At 44.3% G+C, this 19089-nt stretch overlaps 1 protein-coding gene across 1 annotated transcript in view; it reads left to right on the forward strand.

Annotated features, from left to right (window-relative positions):
* LOC139211642 (AT-rich interactive domain-containing protein 1B-like) overlaps window positions 1–19089 on the forward strand; it is a 164858-nt gene that overhangs the window by 129952 nt on the left and 15817 nt on the right. The window contains exons 8-11 of the mRNA XM_070841957.1: window positions 7266–7587; window positions 8615–8797; window positions 15214–15350; window positions 17079–17182. Coding sequence (XP_070698058.1) covers window positions 7266–7587; window positions 8615–8797; window positions 15214–15350; window positions 17079–17182 — 746 coding nt within the window. The remainder of the gene's footprint in view (window positions 1–7265; window positions 7588–8614; window positions 8798–15213; window positions 15351–17078; window positions 17183–19089) is intronic.

The raw sequence follows: 19089 nt of genomic DNA on the forward strand, positions 1-19089 counted from the left end.
GGGTCGGCACTGTCAAGACGACTTAGTATTGGTCAATGGCACTAATTTATAAGTCTTATTTTAGCGGCATATTACCTTGAGATCACCTGATCTATTAAAGACACAAAGGCTGATATAGGAATCTGGGTTTGTAATTTCACCAAAAAAGTCAGGCCAACCCAAATTTCAGTGTATTCCTTAAAGCAAGATTGTGTCATTATCTCATGGCTCCATTGAGAAATTGAATCCTTGGAACCAGGCTCATTGAGTCAACATAAAAAAGCAGCCACCTGCCACCTTTTGTAGAAACACAGGCCACAGTTTAAGACTATTGAAAACCAAAAGTGAGAAAATTTGATTTCCCATAACCTGTGACTCTTTCAAACTTGGCGATGAAGTTTCGGTTATGAAAACCACTAACAGGCCCTGTGTTGACTTACTGTGTTGACCTTTACCTGACATTACATTTGTTGAACATCCCGTGCTTTCTGACTAGTCTTACTGGAGCGATGAATACCGCTTGTATCATTCATTCACAGAGGTTATAGAGCAGCGTGGCTTCAGATGGAAAAGCCACATTTGTCTCTTTTGATGACTGTTGGCCCCCATTTCTCAGTCACACTTGGGCCTTGACATCAGTGTGACTGGTTCCAAAGAGAGTTTGCTAATGAGTAATACAAAAAGATTCATTTTAAAAGACATCTACTGTTTCCGTCTCTAATTCTATCAATTTCTTTTTACAACTTTCCCATTCACACACACACACACACACACACACAGATTCTCTTGGCTTCTCTTGTCTGGTGGGGTGGATCCCACTGTGGGCTTTAAAAAAAAAAGTGCTTTCTGAGGGTGTGACTCTGAGAATATTCATGAGACACTTGAACCCTAGACGAACCTCTTGGCCTTGCTCATGATAAGATTATGAGGTAGCTCCAGACTGACAAGGCTGACTGACTCGTGAGTTTTATCCACTGAATGAAGAATCCTGAAGCCTGTCCCCAGGCTCACAGAAAAGGGGCGAATGTTTTAGAAGGAAATACAGAGGTTTTTCATAGTTCATCTTTCATCTTTCCATTCAAAAATGGTATAAGTGTGGTCATTTACTTCTGGAATACACAGTATGGCACCTGTTTTGTCTATTCTGTCTTTTCTAATGAGACATTCATTGTGTTTCAAATGCTGAACTTCACCTGTCATCCACAAATATTTTCTGTTTTGTGGGTACAGCAGGATTGCTGCACAGATTCACTTTAATCTCACACACAAGGAGGAAGCTTTTTGTAAGATGCACAGCATACGAACATGAGGCTCTAAATATTAGTAATTTCATAGTTAAGTAAATAGATCCACTAGATTTTAAGCCCAAGCCCATATTCAAGCTGTCACTGCAGTTGTTCCAGATATTGTTAACCAAAACTACTTCAAACTTTCAGGTTAAAGGCAATAGTGTTTCGGTTTACCACAGTTTAGAGGCCTCTTCGATGAGCTGTTGGGGAAATCAGTCACGTTAACCATCAATCCAAGCTTTTTCTGATACCCCTGGGAAAAAAACTTGAAAAAAACAAATCACTCCTTCCAAAGAATTTAGTAAAAAAGTTTGGATCACATTCTATAATTAAGCATCCTCAATGCGCTTATTTTCTCCAATGTACAACTCCCGGCCATCCAACAAGCGTTGACATCTGCTGTTGTACTTCGTTTTCTGCCTTTGGCGACACACCAGACGAAACATTATGGTATTTTCTGGTAAATGTGTGTTTTAATGTGTCACCTTGATAAATGCGCCCATCCGTGCGTGTGTTTTTCCAAAACTGCGGCCTATCCTTCTCATTTGTTAATGTTGATTAATAGCCCTAATGCATTTGGTATTTGGTCTCCCTTCTCCACCCACTCTTATCTCTTAATGTGACTTTGGCTGGGCTGACAGCCCAGTAAGCAGACAGAAAAGAGAAATAAAGTAAGCAGAGAGCGACAGCGAGGCAGACTAGCCTTGAAGAAGCTCTGGAGGCAGATGAGCGTGAAATCTCACTGGGATGACAGGAGAGATGTTCCCATCAGAAACAGAAAGAACAGCTCAGGCCTGCTGTCTTCTCATCACATACATATTCAGTATATATATATATATATATATATATATATATGTATGCATACTCTCATTCAAACTTAATACACTGGCAAGTGACCTGCAGCTGTCCTGCACTTGTACTCTTGGATATTTTCAGACAGCAGCGCAGTGAGCACCTAAAAAGTGTTGCTTCTGTGTGGCTACATTTGTATACCCAGCTAAAAAGACTATGCTGTCTAATACAATAGCCCTGTATTAAATTCTACTTTTATATAATCACTTTTTGTTGGACATAGCCAGGGCCCCAGTTCTTAGAGGGCCTGTCAGGGACCTGTGTAGAGTGAACAGGGCAGACAGCTGCTGGTCATTGTTGTAAATGACAACTCCATCTGCTTCCCTTCCCTCTCCCTAGCGCATGAACAAATTAGCAAGCCATTAGCCAACACAGAAACTCACTCCAGGTTTCTGAACTCTGCACTGCTGTTTTTCTTGGCATGTCTTCCTTTGCTGGAAGAACCCAACTCTTGGGCCTTTAGGTTGTGGTTCTGTGTGTGATGCAAAGTGTTCGCTAATCATACCTGCCACACACGCCAGCACTACCAGTTTGCAGCTCACCAAAGAACCCCAAAACTATCTGGTGTTGTGTAACATAAAAGGCTGCAGCACTGCTCTTTTATCAGGGGCAAACAATCGTAGTGCAGACTGTTTAATTGACTACATAAACTCCGTCCAACATAGCGTTAGGGTGATGCGTGACACTGCAAGATGTGGCCTTACTACAAACAATACTAAAATATTTAGGAGTTATTTCCAGAGATTTTTGATTAGATAAGTGTGCTTGCTAGACTGTAACCAAAGGTATTCTTCCAGATTGATGTACAGTCGAACGCCGCCAAAGCTCTCCCCCCACTGCTGTTTTCTCACTGAGCTCTACACTGATTGGACTCCAAAAAATACTTAAGCTGCTAAATGTTTATAGCTGTCCTTTGAAAGCCCTCTTTATCCAAAGTTAAACTGATCTCATACTGAGGGTTGATATCACGCTCTCCTCAGGACTCAAATGACTCCAACAGCTGTTTTCGAGACATGCATTTGGACATGGAAGCAGAGCCAGCATGTTGAGAGCAGTGGACACACAGACAGACGGGGGAGGAGGATATCAGGCTATTACAGGAAAGAGATTTGGAGTCTGTCTCAGCCTTGCTCTCTCTCCCACCCATTGCATAGCTCCCTCCACCACAGTCCCCCCCTCGAGGGGTTAAGCACTCCGCTGGTAATGACCATGCTTCAGACAGCACTTTTAAGCCTTGGTGCCTTGCTGGAGCCGCGGTGTAATTCAGCCAAAAAAGCCAGCGCCTGGGGGAGGGAGTGGAGTTTTTCTGAGGAAATTGACAGTGTGTGGAGCCCGGCAGCCCCAAGGCGCACCCCAGCCCTGCTTGGGCTGAGACACCCTGCCGGGGAAGGTGCTGAGGTGGTTTGGAGAGGATGTGGGGGCCTCTGGCAAGAGAAGACGCTGCAATAAAACGATCCATCCCAGCAAGTCATACATGTATACTGCAGTCTAATACTGAGTCTTAAGACAGTATAAACCAAATGAAGTAGTCAGCCCATTGTTTTTCTATGTATGTAAACTGTCTCTGTTGACATATATATATATATATAGATAGATAATTGCTGTAGGTTTTCAGTAAGAGAAGTTATATGTAGCACTACTGAATGACGCATTATGTTAGGTAAGATCAGACGGGAAAAATAGAGGAGTTGGTGTATTGTACACCCATGTTGAGGTTTAGAAAGTGGCTTGTTCTTGTGAATCCCCCAACTGAAACTGTCTTCCTTGAACCACCACCACATCCACAAAAAAGTAAAAGAGAAAAATGCTGTTATTCATTTCTTTTATTTGTGTTCAGCCACATGTGGACATGGACAGCGTGCCCTGCCTCTGTCCTTGGCAGCTCAAGCATGCAGGCATGTAATCTACGTTCCACTCCTTATTGATGGAGCTCACAGATCCAGAGGGTGCGTTGGTACACCATCATACCATACTCCACCATAGCCAGGAGAATGACTGCCTCGGCTGTTAGCATTGGACGGTCCAGTCTGCTGAGGAAGCAGTAGACGTTAATCTGCTCAGTCACACTCCAGCTCTCCCGCGGGACTGCAGGGATTAAACCCAGCGCAGGATATAGCGTCCGCCGAATGCGTGACCGTGCCGGGAATTTCCATGTAATTGTGAACGAAGCACCATGAGTGCTCCTTCTCCTTCTCCTCCCATCCATCGCGCTATAAATACCACCAAGACTCCCCAAAGGCACCAAGTGCCCGAGAAGCAGGCAGGAAACCAAGACTCAGCCACAAGGACACGGGAAGGGACAAATAAGAAATTACATCCTCCTTGTCCTCTTTTCCTCGTGTCCCTCCTTGATTGGTTTGCAGAGTAGAATGAATTGGGTGCAAAATAGGTGAAGTAGACTAGAACACTTTAGCGCATATATGTAAATGCTAACATAACATATATAACATGTGCATAACATAACCTAACTAGGATTGCAAATTGTCTTTCTCCTGGTTTGTTTGAGCAACAGGAAGTGGAATTTCTGAGCAATTTGGTTGTGTTTTGCACTAAAAAGCCAACTGCTGCTCACAACTCACAATACCTTATATGATACTAAGTTCTATAACACCACATGGAGTCATCGTTGGGTTTTTGTTTTTCTTGCTAAATTAGACAAAATTTGCAAACAATACTTTATTATTATTATGTCCATTTAAGTTGTTATATTTTTTTGAAATACATGTATTCTATAGTTACCTGTATTTTGCCTTTTCTCCTGCAATGATCTAACTTCCTCATATAATGTAATCCTAGAAGCACTTCCAAAGCCTTACAAAACATGAATGACTCTTACAAAAACACTTAGAATTTCAGGGTTGAGCTCTCAGTCATTTTAAAAAGTGGGTTAGTACGCTATCTGTCCTTGAAGAACCGCTCTGGCGCAGCACCAATCCTTTAGGAAGTGAATCATTCTTGTCAGGACGGAGCAAGACTCTCATAGGAAAGCTTAGCATTAACCCAGTCCCACAGCTACTCTGTCTTTCCTTTGTCAGCCGAGGCAAACATAGCCCACAACTAGAACATTTTGAATGGTAGTACATCAAGACTGATAAGTTCTCTCCATGCCGTGTGTCGACTTAATGACACATTTTTTTCAACATAAACCTCTTCAGTTAGATTTGGCTTAGCATCTCACCCCCTCAGTAAAGTTGAATACAATCTAACAGAAACTTCCAGACACTCACTCCCACTTTTGGGGCTTTTGGCCCGTTTGCCAGAATGGAAAAAAAATGCAGATTGTCCAAATGGGACTGTGTGATATAAACAACTCCCCGGGAGGTGCGCTAGAGCCTCGGTCTGTCACATGAGCCAAAAACCACAAAGTGTCCGCCCAGGCTATTGAGAATGTATGGCAGGCAGCCATGACATGGGGCTCAACAGCTGTCCAAAGAGGGCTGAGAGAGGTCGCTGACTGAGGCCTTGTTCATCAGCAGCACACGGTCCGCCCGAGCTGAGAGGAAGGAAGCTGCAGGGCACTGTTCCCAGGATTTTCCACAGCGTTGTAGGCAGTCGCTTATGAGTGGAAGAAACATGGAAATGTGTCTTTCACTGGTTGCAAGGTCTCAGAAGTATTATATATGCATTCACACTGACAAGCAGATGGACACACACACACATTCACACATGAACTGTGCACCATACGTATCCTCCTGTGTTCGTTAGCAGACATCCTTTCTTCCTGAACGCTTCCCTATTATAGCCCCAAAACCCTTGACAGGTGTCAGCCGTACTCAGCTCACCGACTCACCAAAGCCTCCCCAGAAATAATCCGCTTCCTCTTTTCCCATCTCCCACAGTAGATTTCATCACAATTTCTGGACAAATTCAACCGGAGCTGCTGACTTTTATGGGAAAGACTTTTATGTTGATTCAATATAAATCCTATCTCGGGGGTTGGGGGGCAGGAGTTTTTCCCTCGTACCTTTCTGTCTGTCTCCCTCTCTTTCCGCTCCCACCCTCTGCTGCTTCCTCCTGCTCTCTCCCTCTGTTGGACTTGCAGGCTTATGTCATGTGGAAAGTGTCTTCACTGAAGCAGCTCGAGGACACTGAGAAGCCATTTCCATTTTCGGAGACATTTTTTTCCTCCTGTGTGGAATATTGTCATTCAACTTTCCCTAGTTTGAGTGTGCGGAAAAGCCTTCAGGTTTTAAAGGGACTTGATCCCCTTTTCCAGACATATTCTCAGAAGATTAAGCAGTGAGGCCCAACTAAAGCACCCTTAATCAAATCAAAATAAATAGCCCCCTTCACAATAGAGGATGCCACATTTTCCGTTTCTATTTTGCAGGGGATTTGTCCCAGGGAGGGAATATCACAGTGGAAAAGGCCCAGCGCCTGCAGAGAAAACACAATGTGATGTGCTCTATATGTGTGTGTGTGGGAGTGCACTGCATTTACATGTACAGTAGGTGTCTTTTAGTGTCCCTAAATGTATGCACATGTTGTTTTTGACAGCATGGTGCTTCTCTTTCAGCTCTTATTGCAGCTGGTGTTGGAGTCGAGCTGAGCTTTTAGAGCCAAAATGGAGGGGTTTAAGTGTGCCTTAGGAAAGCTTCTGGCATCGTGTCCGTGTGGCACTCCAGGGCAGCAACAAAGCATTTACTGCAGATTAGAGCTCCTCTCAAGTGTTTCACAAAGTCAGCCTTAAGCTTGGCAATTGTTCCTGGGGCCATCCAGGAACCTGCAGCTGTGAAAAATGCCCCCATACCACACCTAGTGTAGCTTTTCTGGCCTCCACTGGAGGTTATAGAGGTTACATGAATCAGAATTCCTTTTTGCAATTTACATTCCACATTCCTCATCTGTCACTGGATTATTTTCTTGATGGATGAAATAGTGGTATGTGTCACTGTTCTAGGTATAAGGGTACTTGATAAACACTCCATTTCTCTCAAATGAAATGATTCATAGCACCCATCTGTGACCACAGTATTTCACAGCAGCCATTTTGTGTCACTCTTGCAAGCAATCGATCAAATTCAAGTAGGAATTTAAGTGACTCAAGTGACAACAACACATGTTTTACCATTTGAGTGGCATTGTCTGTGTAATACTTAATTTTCAATAATTGTAGGTTCATTCACCTGTGCCATCCTCTCTTAGGTAACTACCCCCGGCCCTCCAGCTACAGTGGGACTGCCAGTACGAGCTACAGTGGCCCCAGCCCTGGCATGACCAACAGCCTGGGAATGAACGCTAGCAGCCCCATGCATGGCCAGGGGCCCGGCCAGCCCATACCTGTAGGACGCAGCCACGGCCCCGGCAGCCAGAACAGAGTGTACCCGCCCATGGCTCCCAGCTCCCCCAGCATGCCCCAGCCAGCTGGGCCAGGGATGGGCCCTCCTTCCTTGGGCAGCTCCAGCCGCAAGGCCCAGGAGGCAGCAGCAGCTGCCATACAGGGATCTGCCAACTCAACACACAACAGGTAAGAGCACAACAAGGACACATGAGCTCTAGTTTCTCTAGGAAATCTTGTATTTTCTAGAGATTAACACATTTCTCTCATTTGGTTTGTGTGTCTCCTCATCTAAGTTTGTATGCATACAGTATATTTGGGAATATGTGTGTATATGGGCAACACGTATGTCATAGTGGCCCTCAAAGGGATATTATCAAAAGAAAGAAGGATGGTATTACAGTGCCCAAACTCTTTTGTTGAGACTATTTTACTTGCACTAAAATTGGGGGCCAGCAGGCATCTCTATCTTGCATCACTCTCTCTGCAGGGTCGTCTATGGGGATGTGTGCTGAAAAGCACCATAGAGAGTTTCTGTGCCATCTTTTCAGATGTGCAGGCAAGAGTTCGTTCTCAGGGGTTCCACGCTTCTATGAGCCATTTGCGGGACTATCCCTATTTTCCCACATCTCATAAAGTGCCTGACATTTTGATAGCTGGCACTATACACCGAGTGCCATTTGTTACAGAAAGAGAGATATTGGCTTTGCGAGAGGCCTGTATGGGTTGAATGCTGCACTGTCGAAACATAAAAGGAGAAAAAGCAAACCACGGGTTTAACTGTGAAAACACCAGAGACAAAGGTGACACTAAGCACCTTAACACAAATACAAAGCACTTTGATGCTATAGCAGTATATGAGTTAAGGGATATTATTTTTCCATCAGGGTTGGAGCTTTGAATAGTGTTTGTGGGGTTGGAGACCAGGGCTGTTGCGGGATTGTGTGGGCAGTAAACTTTTGCTGAACTCTGCCGGGGGAACTTGTGAAAACATGGACGTCTTCTGAGAGGAAGGGTGGATTTCTGTGCTTCCTCCAATCGGCGCAGGCTTTGCCTAACAATGCATCATGGGAGCGGTCTCGCCAGGATTCTGCAGGCTGAAGTGGCAGATTAACATTTGTCGATGTTCATTCCCATTTCTGATGATGCATGACTCAGACTGAAGACTGTGAGCCAGTGATGATATTTCAGATGAAGTTTCTCTTTTTGCCGGGAGTCCGTTGATGCCGATCTGCAGGCGGCCTCCATATGCAAGGTCCCCCGCCCAGATGCAGCCACCCCAACCCACCTCCACCCACTGGCCCGCCCCACACCCCACCTCTACCTGTCCACTACCTTCACCTCCACTCAGACCTCACCACCCATCCATCCTGCCACCCTCACATTCACAGCACCATAGGTAGGTCCAGCACCCTCATAACATGTGTGTGTGTGTGTGTCTTTGAATATATACTGTCCATGTGAATGTGTTTGTGAGTCATGTAGCTGAATGGAACTTTGTCAAGCTAAACAGAACTGAAAGTGATCATGATATTTCTCACAAAGTCCCTCTGTGATCAAAACAAGAGGAGTCATCATTGTTAGCATTATAATTGCCATCATCACCTTCATCATCATCAATATCATCACCGTCTTAGTCACTCTAACGGCAACGACAAGTAAGCACATGCAGTTTGATGCATGGACACACACAGATACTCTCAGTCAGTTTCACATTTTAGGGGAGATGTGGCGTGGTTGACAGTATGTGTGATTAATTACGTGCATCGGGGGGCCCAGTGCTGTTCACACACGCAGCAATGCAAATGCCGGCCGAGCCATTAAGCGATGGCTGGGCTGTCAATAAGAAGTGGCATGACATGATCCCCACTGCTGGGACCAATCAGACCAATCAGACTGCCTGTCAGTCTCTCCTCACATTCACCAAGACACCAGAGAGGTGTCTCTCACTGTGGTGCAGCTGGAGGCGGAGGCTCGCTCTCTCCCGCTCTGTTTGTTTACATATCTGTCTGAAAAGTGTGTTTTCATCTACAACTGTTTCTCCATCTTTACAGCGATCCATTTTCTATCGTCTGTGAAAGCTTTCCTGGGTTCCTTGTTCGGTGTTTTATCTCTGTCTTTGGCATGAAGCGGTCCTTAACGTGTTGTTGTTCTTTGCTGCATTGCACAAATCACATTTGAAGCCAAAAGTCCAGTTCAATGACAGCTTTTGCTTTTGATTTTCTTTCAGAAATCTATTTACCTTTCTCTGTTCAGCTACAGTGGCTGTTGCTTTGCATACTAACTTGCCAAATTGCCACTGCATTTATTCAAAACAAAGCATCGCTTCTATTGCACTGGTGGAAAAACCAAACAGACACTAAATGTTCAGTACAGCAAGACTTGTTTAAACTAGCTGGTGTAAAAAACAACTTGTTTAGGTGAAACTACTTGTTTTCAAAGCAGATCTGTGTTCACAAATTTGAATCGTTTCTCATATTTGCAGATCTGCTTTCTTCTTTATTCAAAATGTACATTTTTTGATTGATAATAACACATTTTTAATACAAAATAGACAAAAAAGATGGCTATGATGGACATTTTTGCAGAATACTCTAGTTTCTGTGCTGCCTGTTGTTCTTGTCTGCTATCACTCATTCTACCTCTTTCATCCATCCCCATCTGCTTCTGTTCTCTCTCCTCCCACCTGTTTCACTCTTTTTACCAACTCTCTCAACTGTATCGCCCTCTCTGTCTCTGTGCAGCTCTGTTATCCTACCCAGACTGTTTTATCTCCCTCAGTCTTTCTTCCTCCCAATTTGCTTTTTGTTCTCCGCTGTCTCCAGCACAGCCTTGTTATGTTTTTCTTCCTCAGATCCCACTTTAGAACATCTGAGGGAGATCAGGAGAAAATTGCCCTCCGAAAACCTGCAGTTAAAGGCTCCAGTACCCCGTTTGCTCTCCAGATCTCAGCGCAACATTCTGAAACATTCAGACCTAGTTCCTCTCAGTCTGAGAAACAAGCTGTTAGTCGTAGCACATGTCTAGTTTCACTCTTTGATGCATCAACCCTGAGTGAACTGCCACAGCCACATGCTCCCGACCGTCCAAATCAGGGGCTAGTTAGCAGTGATATCACTGGCTGGTCTATTCCTCTTTTCCTCTTTTTCCTACACGTCCCTTCACTACATTCCCACTAATAATCCCTCTGCATCTCCACCTCTCTTCCCCCATCTCCATCCTCCCCTGACTCACACACACACACTCACACACACACACACACACACACACCCTCACACGCTAGTAGACACACTCCAGCTTCATTACCCTGAGTGAGAAGAATGCCAAATGAACAGAGGAGGGCCACTTCTGGTATCCCATGGCTGCAGGCGTGGGTCGTGATTAAATCTTCATAAAGTGTGACGTGAGTGTGTTTTTTTCCCTCAAGATCTCTTCGGTTTTTTTTTCTCCACCGGCCGACTGGAATCAGAAACAAATGTTCAGCTTTAATCAGTTAATCAGTTTTGATTGGTGGTTAAGGGAAAACAGTGTTGGTCAAAAGACTTTAGGGAACATGAAAAGAATCACGTTGCTTTACTAAAAGTTCAATGTCAGTAATCTACAAATTGTTTATCCCGTGGAAGTTTATTCTGTTGATGCAGTTAGCGCGACTCACTTTCAAAAAGTAAAATGTAAATGTCCCTTGTTTTCCCCCCACGGCTACCTAATGTCAAAAATTGATGGTGGTCAATCTTGGAATGACATTATTTTTCTCTAAAATAGCATCAGTTTCAAGAAAAGTTGGCTTTTTGTGCGTACCAGGCTTCCAGTTGTCAGTATGATGAATTACAGTGTAAAAAGTCTGACATGTTATGTTCAAATAACACGGACGGTGTCAGGCCTGACAGTGTGGAGGAGGTACAAATTTGTTTGGAAGAAAGGTGCTGTACAACATTTTTTTGGGTCTGCGGATTGATGTTAGGGATTTTTTGGAAGAGAGAAGAGAACAGAAAGTATTAAAAGGTATAAGCTTTTCTTGGCAGCAGCTTCTGAGGACAGAATTGGCTTTTCAAATGACTTTCCAGCGCTGCCGGCGACACTCTACCAAAAGTTCCCGGAGCTATAGGAATGGGCTCTGTCGAAAAAATAAGCATTTAGTAGAAGAAGAGCAAAGCTTGGGAAAAAAAGAGCCGTAAATCAAAGGGAAATTGAAGGGAGAAAAATGTTGGAAGAGGGAAGAAGAGAGGAGAGGAGAGTGCTCCCAGGCAAATCCTCGCCAAATAATTCATTTCTGACCTCCTTAGTAAGTAAATTTGCTAAATAAATAAGAGCAGCGCTTGAATGTCAAGAACGGGGGATGCTGCCTGTGGCGCTTTGTCGCTCGCAGTGTTGGCAGTGCTGCGGAGCGCTCAGCTTTCATTAGACGGGCAAAATAAATGGCTTCTCCTCCATCCATCCTGAGCTGTTTGATGTTTGGGAAGGAGGGGAGGGAGACGAGAAGAGTAGCTTTTCTCTGGATTTAATATGTTAAAAGCTGTCCTTTTATTTTTTGCGGGGGGTTTATTCTGGCCTCCCCTTTGTGTACGTGTTTGTGTGTGTGTGTGTGTGTGTGTGTGTGTGTGTGTGTGTGTGTGTGTGTGTGTGGTGAGTTGAGTCAGGAGTTTGGAGGAGCTATGAGCCCAAGCTGCCCTGAGAACAGATTGGGTCCATATATAATTCATGGCCTCCAGCCGATCCACTCCATCCTTCCATCCAGCAGCCTCTCTCTGGCTCTTTTTCTCTCACTTTCTTCTACACACTCACACACACACACACACACACACACACACACACACAAAGCAGAGGGATCGATAGGGAGGGACGCTCAGCCATCACACTCTCCTGCAGTCCCAGCGCTTCTGCTGTCTCGTCCAGTTAGCAGCGCTGGGAGGCATCAGCGCGGCCTGTCACCACGAATGAAGGACAAAGGCACTGCCACTTCTAGAGAGACACCGTCAGCTGGTTGGCTGGCACCTCGTAACCATGGCATCCCCTTGGCAACAGCGCCCACCCCGCACATGAACACAAGGACACGCTCAAACACACACTGACACACACACACACACACACACACACACACACACATTCTGCCCATGGTGTGAAAGTGGCCTTCTCCGGTGCCCTTCACACTTGTGGACTGAATAGCAAAAGAAGAGAGATGGCTCAGTGTGTTTGTGTGTAGAATTAAGGAAAAACAAGGGGGAGAGTGAAGGACGGCAAGGGTAGAGCATTTAGATAGAACGAACAGAATGGCAGTAACAACAATGTGTGCTCCTATTGAGGCATTTCAAAGGCTTTTATTTCAGCTGTGTGACATAATGGCATTTCTGCCCTAATGGTGTCTGGACAGGCTGAACAAAAGATTGAACACCAAAGCTGAATTTTCATTTATCGTCACTGTAATGCGATGTCAAAACTCCACAACTAACTTTTCTCAAAACCCCCCAGAAAACTCTGAGAGACGGCAGAGTTTCCCTGTGCCGTTTCTCTCCTCAGGCCACTCCTAGACAACAAACTGAGAGCGCACTGGGCTGATGGTGTTAGGATGTCTCTATGTTTCTGAGTGTGTGTGTGTGTGTTGTGAGTGTGTGTTCCCTCGGCTCAGTCTCATGGAACAGCGATTACCTCCAGCTCTGGGGCCCTGAACTGAAAATACGCCCCCCATTGGTCCACCAGGGACCCATACGCATACTATTCAGGCTTCTTCTTCTTGCCTTAATCCCCCCCCTCTCCCTCTCCTTCTTTCTTCCCTCTACATTCCCCTTCTTTTCTTTCTCTCCCCCTATTTCTATCTCTCCATCCCTCCTCTCTTCCCTTTTTTTTCTCTCCTCCCTCACTCACTCTTTTTTTCTCTGCCGCAACAGGATGTTTTTTTCCCAGGCACAAAGGTGCCCGAGAGCAAGATGAATGCGCTGTGCCGTTTTTTTTTTTTTTTTCCCCGATAGCAGCACATGCATATATTAAGTGTGATTAAACGCTGTGCAATGCCTCCATCAAGTGCTTTCTAATGGGCTTTTTTATGACATGAATTAGTCATAATGGGAGAGCGCCACAGCCGAAAACCTCCAACCACTGTTGTTGTTGTTGTTGATTTGGATATTCACCATACACATGAGAGCTTCTGCTTATATTGCTTAAGGTGGGTGAGGGGCGTTTTTACCGTATGGATTAATGAGGTTCGCGGGCATTTGGCATCTCTAAAACTTATTTTTCCTTGCTGGCCTTTCAGTGCTCTCTTTTGTCGGAGTTTGCACACAGAATACATTTTTGCTTGTGAGAGAAGGTGCAACGATCAAAAGGTAAATTTATTTCTGTGTCTTGACTCACACAAAGCTTTTTAGGGAACACGTAGGCAGCAACGAAGGAGTCTATATTTCCCCCATTATAGGGAAATGGGGCCAGATAAGCGTGGATTTGGTGTGAGCTTGTTTCTTTGCCATGGAGCTCCCCTGTGCACCTCGGCCCCCGTAGAGGGATTACATATGTATCATCAGCCGTGCTCTATGACTAATTACATCTGTGAGATGAGATTATGGGGAGGTTTACCAAGCCAATCCCTCCTCTTAGGCTATGTGTATCGGTTCCAACATGAGGTATTACACTATGTGTCTGTGTGAGTGTGTGAAAGATGCCAGTTAGGAGGGAATTGACTGACATAAATCCGGTTAGCATTTTTCTTTTCGTCCACATAGAACAGTGTTGCATTTTGGGCCAAATACTCCTCCTTGTGGTCTGTCATTGCCCAACATTGTACCTCTGATGTCTTCCTTTCGCTGACAGTTCCTTCCTTCCTGCTTTCCTTCAGTCCTTCCTAGCGTTACATCCACCCTCACCACCAGTTGACTTCCTCAGCCGTCTGCACCTTTCCCACCTCTCCCCTCCCTGTCTTCTAATTTAGTTTCATCCTGCATTGTCAGTCTCCTTCTTTCATCTCTTTTTCTTTCAATCTTTTAGCCCTTTCTCTCCCGTCACCTAACATGTTTTTTCTATCTGTCTGTCTCCCCTTTTCTCCCACTCTTTTTTCATATGGTTGTCCAGGAGATAATCTTGAGTCAGCAGGAGATAGACCAAATTGTTCCAAACATGGTGTTCCCTTTCAGCCCCCATGTCACTGGCTTTGGCCTGCCTGGCACGCAATGATAGACGCTGTCTTCAATCACGCACACACACACGCACACACGCACGCTAGCGTTCAGCAGGTTGCAGATAAGCCCTTCTGATGTCACTTGCAACACCATGTGATGAGCCGCCTGAGAGAGAGAGAGAGCGGGGAGGCTGAGGGAGGGAGATTGAGCAGGATTGATTTCTGCTGTCACCATGGCAACAAATAACATGATCCTCTCCAAAAGCACACCTTAATTAGTTAAATTATGACTTGTGGGAGAGAGAGAGGGGAGGAGGGGGGGAGAGGGGATGGGAGATTTGTAGAAGAGCAGAGCAGAGAAGAGAGGATAGAAGACTTTTTCTTGTCTGATGCTGCTTGCTCATCCTCAGTCTTTTGGCAGAGCTGTTTGTTTGATAAGGGATATGTTGTGTACTGTGCTTTTTATTGTGACTTTCAGATCTACATGCAACTCGTTTTTTTTTTTTTTTACTACAACAATAAACAAATATGGCAGCGACAAACTGCCAAATATCATCGTTGTACGAATTTGTGACTTCTGTTCTCCTGCAGCTTTCACTGTGACCCACTTATCTCTTATCCACAGCCTGTCATTACATTGTGAATCTAAACTGGATTCATCTCTACCAATTCTGCTAACATCTTTCTCCTCTTTCTTCCTCTTTGTGTGGTAGGCAGGGCAGCTATCAAGGCCCTGGCATCAGCCAGGCGAGCACCATGGCTACCACCGTCCCCTACAGCCAGCCAACGGGAAACAACAGTTCAGGCATGAGCAATGCACAAGGTCCAGCCTACAGTATGCCACCTTCAGGTATACTAGCTACATGCCAATTAGCACAAGTTATTCTTATGGTCTCTGTTGTTTTACAGTTTGAAGCATGCAGGGAGGGCAGGCGCTGACATTAGCAAAATAGATATCTGCATTTATACCACCCAGGACCTTAGAGAGCATATCTGACAAGGGAGATAACTTGTGTAAATTATCTCAGTCTCCCCTCATAGCCAAGCCCATTCATACAAGCTGTCAGCCCCCAAAGGTTTAAAATGAAGTTGCGACCCCATCTCCACTGCCTTATCTTGTACTGCAATGTGCAGAATGCATGTTGATAATATAGAGAAGAACCTGTTGAATGGGAAACCACAGCCGTCCAGGTTGAGACACTGTCAGACACTCCACTGAACCACTCACAGATCGACCTGTGTGTTTATGTTGTCTGTGCTGCAGAACCAACTCACAATTGTTCCCATTCAGAGGCAGAGAGGGAGAAGGCACCATGATAATGATAATAAACTTTATTTAAATAGCACTTTTCTTAGCAAGGTTACAAAGTGCTCCAAGTGACTAGAAAGGGCACAAGATAGTAAAAGGCTAAGAAATCAAGAGAGTTCTCAGAGACACCGGTCTACTTTCTCAGAGCTCTTACTTTTCCTGTAGAGCTGGCCCTCCAGTGAGCAAAGATTAATGGGGTGCATCCCTTTTTCTTTCAGCCCTTCACCCCGCTGCATTGTTGCTAAATGCACCTCGGAGAGCACTGTGGCTCCCAAAATGAAAGGCACCTTTTATTCTCAACCAAATATCAGAATGCGTGACATTTGGAAAACTTCAAACGAATTAGAGCGCCAAGGTTCCTCAAAACTCATCTGGTTTGCCCCTGGGCCCCGGTAAAAAGCCATTAGTTTTCCCACCGTGCTGCAGCACACAAGGGAAAAATAAAGAGAGGAGCCTTGTATCCAAGGACCCTTCTCTCTGTTAATAAGAAATATGCAGTTGGCACTATGAAAAGTAGTCTTTAAGGATCTTAACTCTTCTTCAAACAGAAACCTCATGAGGGTACACAAATGTCTTTGAAAACAGAAATAAGTCTCCTTGTCAGGAAACATCCCTTGAATGTTAACCTTCTCATTCTGTCACCACTTTGGCTATGTGAGAATATGGAGGATTTCTCCCAAACTGAGGATGTGCAGCTACCAAGGCTGAAAGAGTGCACTGGTTTGCTTTTAGTGGAGCCTTATCTTTTTCTCTTTCTGTGTCTTTCTCTCACAATCATCCCTTTGAGATGAATAGCAGGAAAGGCTTTAGAGAGGCCTTGAGAACACCAAAAGAAAGACCTTAATATGTAAACTGCAGAAAGGCATTAAACCATTTTACATTGTCTAACTTTGTGTGCGCCATTATGCAAACCACTATCCAGCTGCTTTCAGCACACGCAAAAAGGCACTGTTCATTTCAGAGAGTTTAAGGACATTGAATCGACCGTAATACAAAAACATACAAGCATGCCCCTTCATTCTACTGCGCTGAGGGTTTATCTATTGGGACTAAGCTTTTTAATTGAAAAAAATCTTAAACTTGTGAAAAGTCCGCCATCAGTTCATGAGACAATGTTAATTTTAATGGCCAAAGCTTACATGCCCACAGATATTGCTCATTAAATGTTCTTTATTCAGTCTTGCAGCTTTTTTTATATGTGAAAAATTCAGTGCAAATATGTTTTAGTAAATATTATTTCCTGATATATTTTCCTGATTCTTGGTGAAGGAGCCATGGGGATGTCGGGAGACGGGATGTCCAGCCCAGATGGGAAACCAAAAATGGACATAAAAGAGGACACCAGCCCTGCCAACGAGCCGCCCAAACCTAAGGTATCTCTTTGACCTTTTCCTTCTTCCCATCTTTCTTTGCAGTTCCCTCTCATCCTCTTTTTTGTTTTGTGTTTTGTTTTTTGATCTCGCTCCTCTAGCAAACCAAATCTGATCAGCATATGCTGCCTCAGCACAGTGGGCTGTTTCTCTGTTGTTTTCTCGCCATATTTAATGATTAGTTTAACATTTACCATTCCTAATGTTTTCCTCGCTTTGTTTTTGCCCCCAGCTCTCTCTTCTTGCTGATGTTTTGGCAGCCCGAGCTGCAAAACAGAGGGAGACACAGAGAGAAAGAGAGGGCTCGACATCTGCAGTACACACATGCAAACACAACACAGAAGTACAGTGCACACACACACAAACACACACACACACAAGTGCACATTTATTTATTTATTTCATTTAACATGACAAGAGGCCACATGCTGGCCTTTCCAATCATTCACACACAGACACACATATACACCATCCTTCTCTTGAACACTGTTTCCTCAGTGCCTCCTCTCAGTACACACACACACACACACACGTCCCAATACACAATGCTGACTTCTCATTTTGCCCTACAATTGCTGCTCGGCTTGGCTCAGCTCAGCAACAACAGAACTCTGCTCTTTGCTCTTTTCCACCCCCTCCCCTTGTTTTTGCTTAACAACCTCTCTCTTCTACACACACGCACACACATACACACACACACACACAAACGTGCACAAACACACACACCCACACGCCTCCATCACATCCACTACACGTCTTTTCCCTCCAAATCCCTGTCTTTTCTTTTGCTGATTACGGTAGTAGGGCCTTTTGAATTATTTAAGGCAGTCAGAGCAGCCAGAAAGACCCCCAGTGCTCCCAAAAGAGATGATCTGTCTGCCGAGAGAGAGAGAAGGAGAGAGAGATAGAGAGAAAGAGACAGGAGAAGAGAGAGGGAGAAAGATAAGGTTTTGCTGACATGAGCATTCTGTACACAGACCAGAAGCACTTGTCAAGCTGTTGTTCCCTCTTTCGCAGTCTCTTTCACACACGCACACACACAAACACACGCACACACACATGCATACACACACACACTAGACACAGATTCTCACATGCACACTGATGTGAGCAAATATGGAATGATTTACACAAAGTGGAGCTTGTGTCCAGATTCACACACACACACACACACACACACACACACTATATATGGACACAAACTAATACATACTGATCTCCCCTGCAAAGAAATGCATTTATGTATGTTGACTCAAGAGACACAATAACGGTCAGACATGCAAAATCTCACCACACACACACCCGACTACACTTTGGCTATAGGGCTACATCAGGGTTGGAAAGCAACTGAGTACGTTCACTCAAGTTCTGTACTTTTGGTACAATTGTAGGTGTTTTACGTGAATTAAACATCACTCCATTTCACTGGGAAATATTGTACATTTATGTTTTACTTCTACATTTATGTGACAGCTATAGTTACTTTACAGATTGTGATTATTAATCCAAACTATGATCAACTAATGATCCCTGATTATAGTATTATATATGAAGCTACCCAGCAGCAGCATCACATGTACTTAAGATTAACCTCACCTTTACCAGCCACATTTAACTCATGTACATATTAATGCATCAATAATTATAATCCAACATATATAATGTATAATAGAATATATATATTATTTTTGGCACTGTCAAGTATATTGTGATAATATAATACTCTAATACTTTTTAATAATACACTTTTGAATGCAGGCTTTGTAACTTCACTACACTACAATATTGCCACTTTTACTGAAGTGAAAGATCTCTAGGACTTCTTCCACAACAGGTGGCTACACACCCTTTACAAAGAAATTCCAGACTCAAACGGTGCTGGAAGTATTATTCAGTCACTTTACTGGAGT

This window comes from Pempheris klunzingeri, chromosome 13, assembly GCF_042242105.1.
Source record: "Pempheris klunzingeri isolate RE-2024b chromosome 13, fPemKlu1.hap1, whole genome shotgun sequence".
Lineage (NCBI taxonomy): Eukaryota > Metazoa > Chordata > Actinopteri > Acropomatiformes > Pempheridae > Pempheris > Pempheris klunzingeri.